The 7,464-nt window shown below is 45.0% G+C and overlaps 1 protein-coding gene across 1 annotated transcript; it reads right to left on the bottom strand.

The window, feature by feature from the left end:
- Positions 1 to 314: 314 nt before the first annotated feature.
- Positions 315 to 1,852, bottom strand: LOC142664814 (TOG array regulator of axonemal microtubules protein 1-like). The gene is made up of 3 exons (XM_075844152.1): positions 1,630 to 1,852; positions 1,338 to 1,496; positions 315 to 932 (listed from the first exon to the last, which is right to left on the bottom strand). Exons 1-3 carry the CDS (start codon positions 1,827 to 1,829, stop codon positions 809 to 811), a joined length of 483 nt encoding a protein of 160 aa, XP_075700267.1. The 5' UTR covers positions 1,830 to 1,852; the 3' UTR covers positions 315 to 808.
- Positions 1,853 to 7,464: the final 5,612 nt, after the last annotated feature.

Here is a 7,464-nt window from a genome sequence, read left to right as displayed (position 1 = left end):
TACCACATGACATTCCCGGTTCCCCCGTCACTATACATATTCCTATCAGTTATCAGCAATGGGGACTACAGAAGGACGTCTCACTTTACCACATGACATTCCCGGTTCCCCCGTCACTATACATATTCCACAGTGATCACAGCGATCTGTATTTTCTGAGTGGAAGAAATTGGTAAGAAGTTCCATCTTGTTATCTTTATTCCTCATTCATTTCTAGTTCAGCCCCTTTATTATTAACAGAGATGATGAAGAAGAAGAGAAATAATAAAACAGCGGCACAAGCAAAATCTTTCATTTTCTATTTATTGTGCGATAAATAAAGTGATGGCGTTTATAAAGAAATCTCACATGTAAGTTCTCTTGTCGGTAAGGGGAGGGGGATGGGCCGGGAGTCTTTATATTTCTTATTGAAGAAGTTCTTGTGGTCGGTCTGTTTTGGGCTTACAGACGTTCCAGTCCGGTCTCCCAGTTCTCTTGTTGGTGAGGGGAGGGGGGAGGGGACAGGCGGGAAATCCGCTTTTCTTTGTTACACCGATGTTATGAGGAGCGTCGGCTTCCAGGTCTTATCTATCAGACGCCAATCCCATTCCAGGAACAGTTCTCTTGTTGGTGAGGGGAGGGGGGAGGGGACAGGCGGGAAATGTTCATTTCTTTGTTACACCAATGTTATGAGGAGCGTCGGCTTCCAGGTCTTATCTATTAGACGCCAATCCCATTCCAGGAACAGTTCTCTTGTTGGTACGGGAAAGGGGTGAAGGGGGAAGTTTTTTGTTTTTTTTAAATGTTCAATGATTGACGCCTGCAGGATTTACATGATGTTACGTATAATTTTCTTAATGGCGGGAAGGTTCTGCGGCGTCACATACTTCCTCACCATCGGCATACATCTGGGGTGATGAGCCAGAAGCTGCAGGGTGTTCCGGCCGTGCATCCTGTCACATATAATTTATGGTTAAATAAACATCAACAAGAACTATAGAAATCTATATGAGACATGAAGATACTGATATAAGATATATTTACACGGCTACATGAGTTATCCCCAATCTGTCTTTAGAAAAGCTGAGTGACCCCCAGTACAGCCGCCCCCGCAGATCCCCCAATACTTGTCACACAGGTTTTATGACTTGTAAATGGCAACGCTGAATAATAAGAATAAAATGTCAGCGCTTCTGTCTTCTCATGTCTGAGGAAGGTTCTTCAAGAGCCAAAATCAGCAGCTTCCATTCATTATGAAGCATTCACTTGCCACCCTTCTATTTCCATTGGTTTTACATCTGAGCTCCTAATAGCAGTCCATGGACATTGTGTATATAGTCTATATGAAGGTATCTCACCTGGCTTCAGGGCAGCCATCTTGGGCAGAGCGGGTGATGGCTGGTATAGCCCTGTCAGTAATGCCTCTGCCACCAGACAGGATGTAATCGGCTCCGCTCCTCCGCACGATGGTGTATAGTTGTTTGGCTGCACAGGATCTCACTGTTGAGTTAAGATGACTGTAAAAACAAAAGGGTAGAAAGGGTTAATATAGAATTTATTGTTTGGACTCAATAAAAAACTTTAAGACAATTTCTCATATCTTTATCGTATTACAATATGACACCGATTGTGTTCAACATGTAGAAATACCTTAACCCGCCGTCAATGAGGGCGGCGAGCGCTCTGCCCGGGTGGATGTTACGGGCCATGGAGGACAAGGCCTCCTCTGCTGCGTCACGGAGAAAGGTGTTACATTCTCCGCTCTTCTGCAGAAGGAGACGGACGGAGATGTTAAGTCCGTATAGCATCTTGTCCTGTAGCCCCTGAAACATGTCACCTAGGCAGACCATGGCAGCTCTGGACACCGCTGATCTTAAATTCTTCACCTGTAGGTAAATCAAAGAAGAACGGGTCAGATCAGTAGGAGAAAGAAAAGTTGACAAACAAAGAATCTCTGTTATCAAAATTGTCAATGGTTATATTTCATGTTAAGGACAAGGCTACCCGGGTGATGTTCACCCAACTCTGCCAGAGAGGAAATGTCCCCTGACATGTCACCAGTTATAAGCCGATCGAGTAGTTTGTGTTTGTAAAAAGATCACGATTGTTGGATAAGTAGGTACTTTGTTGTATCGTTATCTGGCAGTCCTAACCAGGACATTACTAGTTGGCCAATTCTTCCACTGCTACAACTATATCCATCAAAATCTATTGTGTAATCCTAGCCTAAAACTACCCCGTTTACCTTGCACTACCGGGCTTTACCACATGGTGTGCTATCAAACTCCATTTTGAGGATCTATCCATTTATCCATCCATGATCGCCATGGAACACAAAGTAGTTTTATATAGACCTGTATACTGTGCTGTAGTATAATATTCTAACCTGCCATCTACTGGTAGAAATGTTTAGTGCAATTAATGACACTCTTATTTATACAATATATACGGTGATTCTGCTTCTGTACAATGCTTCCTACCCAGAGATCCTAAATAATATGGAGTTGAGTCATTTCTGGTCCCACATCACCAGCACCCTCACCATACACATCAGATGTAAGACTGAATTTAGGATCAGTGTATAATAGAAGTGACGGGGGCGGAGCTAACCGCACTGTGAGATGGTCGCTTGATCCCGGCGCTCCTCACTGAGACGCAGACTTCCACGGTTGGAGGGCTTTTAATTACACGATAATGGTTCGTACAAGTCGGGACAAATCGTGTGACTCCCGGGGGACTCCGAAAACCGGTAAAACGTAGTCGGAGATGGAGAAATTCCTCCATAAAAAGCATCTCTCCCCGGCCGGGAAAAGCAAGATGGCGCCGGAGAAATCACTCCCGCCGGAAACAAGCCGCGATGATGATTCTGATGAAGAGAGCTCCTGTACGCACTCTGATGCTGGAGGTGGGTCAGATCCATTACCTATTACTAGAGCTTTCTTGAAAAAAGCATTGGCTAGCGCGATGTCCCCAGTATTAAAGGAACTGTCTTCCATTAAAGCGGACATACAGCATGTGGGGCAAAGAGTGGCAGTACTGGAGGACACTCAATCCGCCATTATGCAACAAGTGGAGGCCGTGCAAGGTGCAGTAGCTTCACATGTCTCCCATCTAAATCATACTTACCTACAGTTGGAGGATCAGGAGAACCGCAGCAGGCGGAAAAATGTCAGGTTGAGAGGCATCCCAGAGACGGTATCCACAGAGGAGATTTTGCCAACAGTGAGGATCATTTTCTCGACCATTCTGGGACAGCAAAAAGCGGCGCAGGTCATTATTGAGAGAGCCCATCGGGCATTACGACCTAAGCCATCTCGAGACGAACCTCCCAGAGATGTTATCTGCGGTCTGCTCAATTTTTTGGACACGTCTGCCATTCTCTCGGCTGCACGAGTGATTCCCGACTTGGCATTTGAGGATAGCAAGATACTGGTCTTCCAGGATCTAGCTGCCAGCACCCTGGCCAAAAGACGGCTGCTGAAGCCCCTGACCGAAGCTTTGAGGCTAAGGAAGATACCCATGCGATGGCTGTTCCCGTTCGGCCTGGCGATCCTGAGGGAGGGTCGACAGATCACTATCAGGACGCCAGAAGATCTCGCTAAAGCCTGGCCGAAAATAGGCATGGAGAAAATCGACATACCGGACTGGATGCCGATACAGCGAGATGTCCCGACATGCGAGGTCCCTGATCCGCACACTTGGCAGAAACCCCGGAAGTTTAAGGCCCCACGTAGCAACACGAGGAGAGGGTTTGGACAGCAACTGGAAGCCCCATGAGTCCGTTCGGGGCCCCCGCTAGAGGGGACTTGACCACTTTATATCCTTTACTTTTTGGCTAAGTTGTTATAAGATTTATGCCCTGTCATTGTGTTGTTATGATGTTCATCAGCACGTACACCCTCCTTTTATGGCACAAGATTTGTAGATTATATGGAAGTCTGTGTTCTCTCTTAACATTGAATGAGGTTGGTTTCCTCGTTTCACCCCCCTTGCAACTCTGTAGTCGGGCCACGACATCTTAAGACAAGGGACATCCTCTGTGGGATAGGAGGTTCTCCCTTAATATCTTTTTGCCTATGGAATGTCGTTGCCTCACTACATCCTTTTCTATTTTTTCTTTTGTATATAGTTCTATGTGTGTTTTGCATCTCTCCGGTGTTCACGCCTACATTGTATTATGAAGCTAATTGTTTTCTGAAAGGGTCATGGCCCCGATTACTTTCTTGACACTGAATGTAAATGGGTTTGGGACACCGCAAAAGAGGTCTCAGGTGTTCAAAATGTTTAAACAGGATAAGCCGGACGTCTTGATGTTGCAGGAGACTCATTTCCGCCATGAGAGGTTACCCCGCTTGCCGTTGTCCTCATACAGCCAGTGGTTCCATAGTACCCATACATCGGCCTCTAGAGGTGTGACTGTAGGTATTCATAAAGATTTTCCATTTAAAGTAGAAGTTTCAAAGGCTGACCCGGCAGGCCGATATATTTTTCTTAAGGGTTCTCTCTGCAACACCAAGATGACTATAGCATGTTTGTATGCCCCCAATGATAAACAGATTCCGTGGTTGCTTAAGACATTACGTATACTTAAGAGTTTTGGGGAGGGGATGTCAGTTGTGGGAGGGGATCTAAATGTGGCGCTGGAATCTGATCTCGACTCTACTTCGACCGCCCGTGTGTTCACTCATCGAGCTATGCACAAACTTAAATTGATGTTATATAATTGCCAGCTAACGGATGTATGGCGTCTCTCCCATCCACAGGAAAGAGATTATACATTTTATTCACATCGACATAAAGTATATCGCAGACTAGACTACATCTTTATGTCTACGCCGTGCCTTTCAAATTTGCAGTCAACATCCATAGGGCATATTACAGTTTCAGATCATGCCCCGGTGCTGGCTACAATAAATGTTCGAGATCTGCCGGTCAGATCTTGGTCTTGGCGGCTTAATGACACGATACTCTCAGATGAGGTGCACACGGGGGTCTTGGGTGCGAAATTAGAGGAATATTTTTGTCTAAATAGTACACCTGATGTAGCAGTGCCAGTAATATGGGAAGCCCATAAAGCATTTATCCGAGGTGAATTCATTGCATTATGCTCTCGTTTGAAGAAGGATATAATAGAAGTGACTATTATTAGAGGTGTATAATAACCTCATGGGTGACGGCGGCATGCAGCTCTTGGATCCTCAGTGCAGCAATATCCTGATGATGGACAGAGAGGGAGCGGACGACCTGTAGACCGGCGATCTTCTTCTCCCTGTAGATGATACATAGGACTTAGTGATATAAACTGCACATTATATCTGTTTCTACCCATCCTCTGTGTCATTGTCCTCACCAGTCGTTCTTGCTCAGCAGCTCCAGGGCTTCACAGACGGCCATCTTGGGCTTGGAGAGGCGCTTCACTTCAGGTCTCTCCATGGGCTGAGCGTGTACAACTGCGTAGTAATAAATGTAGAATGACTGATATGACATGAACGCTGATGACGTCTTCAGAATAAGTTTGCCGACACTCGCTGAGCCCTTTAGACCAGTCAGAAGGGTCAGGAGGGGTCATGTGATCCATGTTGACCATTTTTAAAACCCTTCCTGCTTTGTACATGTCTATGGGGGCAGGGTAGCGCCCGCACGTGATTTATCTATTGGCTTGTAGTTGGCCAAGGGGGCTCAGTGAGGGATGGCACAATATTGACTACCACAATAGGGACTGTTTAGTGGGAGCAGCCACCTGGTCCATGATATAGATGCTCAGCGCTCGGGTTTGTCGGGTGTCTGATGTCCTTTATGATTATCGTTTATTATCTATATAATGGAGTGAAGTAGAAGTACCTGGATGACTGATGGAACCATTTGTCTGCGCCACTAAACTCTTCCCCATCTGTACTGCCGGCAGCTTGGTCTTCCCTTCTCCGGACATGTTCTTCTTGTCCTTGGGGACGGGAATACGGGACTTCTTACACCCCTGTATATGTGGCTGCTCCGCCATGTAAGCAGGAGATGCTCCATCTGTACAGAATGGAGACAGTTCTATATTAGTCCTGCAATTCCTGATTTCTCTCGGCACTTCCACGCTGGATGACTGCAGATATTCTATGAGCCGTGTAACATATTCCAGACTACGGAGAATTGTTCATGTGTTTCCTACATGAGCTGTGAGTAGCGATACAATAATATACATCAGTAGTGATGGCCGCCGTCCTCCCGCGCTGGACGCAGGAATATAAGGGGAGTAACTATAGATATATATAATGTCACATATTAGTAGAGAAGACGGGGAGAGACTTCTCCTCCTGATAGAGTTCCCCTGTAATGGACCTGTAGTGTAATAGATATAGGTCACCAGTACTGACTACTTACATGGCGCTGCAGACGTCAGGTCCGGACATTTCTCCTGACATTGAGCAATCGGGGGAAATTTCAGGCGGTTAATCGGACGCTGAAAACAGAATGAGAAATGACAATGTTTATACTGTAGTATTGTGATTATACTGCTCCTCCATGTAGGTGGAGTTCTCCTTTAACCCCTTAACGCAACAGGACGCACCGGTATGTTCTGGTGCAGTTTAAGAAGTATGGAGCGCTGCGAGTGTTGGCTGACAGCTGTTCCTGACTGTTTAACCCTTCAAGTGCTGTGGTGCTGACGAGGCGTTGTAAAGAGGGGGCGGCCCCCTCCCATAGCTCACCCCCCACCCCCGCAATGAGATCAAGTTGTGACGATGGTTGTCATGGCAGCCCAGGGGCCTAATGAGGGCCCCCAGGACTGTCTTCACTCTGCCTCTGTTAAGCTGTGCCTGTGGCAGGTCTTAACAGATGCCTAATATTACGATATACTGCAATACATTAGTATATTGTACCAGCGATCTAACGATCGCTGGTTCAAGTCCCCTAGGGGCACTAATAAAATGTGCAAAAAGAAGTGAAATAAAGTTTTTAGTAGTGAAAAAAATATATAAAAAAATTAATAGTTCAAAAACCCCCCTTTTCCCATTTTTCCTCTAAAGTAATGTAAAAAATAAAAAAAAGTAAACAAAATTGGTATCGCTGCGTCCGTAAAAGTCTGAACTATTACAATATAGCGTTACTAAACGCACACGGTGAATGCCGTAAAAAATAAAACTGTAAACCGCCAAAATTGCTGTTTTTTTAGTTCAAATTATCCCCAAAAAATGTCAGAATCTGGTGATAGAAAACAATTTTGTTTTTTAACAAAAAGTTTTTTTTTTTTTAAAGTAGTAAAATTTTAAAAAAAAACAATATAAATTGGATATCAGCGTAATCATATTGAGCCACAGAATAAAGTTAAGTTGTTGTTGTAAATACGTTTTTTTCAGCTTCCCAGTAAATTATATGGTAATGTAAATGCGACCAATAGAAACTACAACTCCTCCCGCAAAATATAAGCCCTCACAGCGCTCTACTGACGGAAAAATAAAGACGTTATGGCTCTTGGAACGCGATGAGCGAACAACAGAA

This window comes from Rhinoderma darwinii, chromosome 12 (assembly GCF_050947455.1).
Source record: "Rhinoderma darwinii isolate aRhiDar2 chromosome 12, aRhiDar2.hap1, whole genome shotgun sequence".
Classification (NCBI taxonomy): Eukaryota; Metazoa; Chordata; class Amphibia; order Anura; family Rhinodermatidae; genus Rhinoderma; species Rhinoderma darwinii.
Note: the sequence above shows the minus strand (reverse complement) of the source record. Positions and strands in the feature narration are given on the sequence as shown.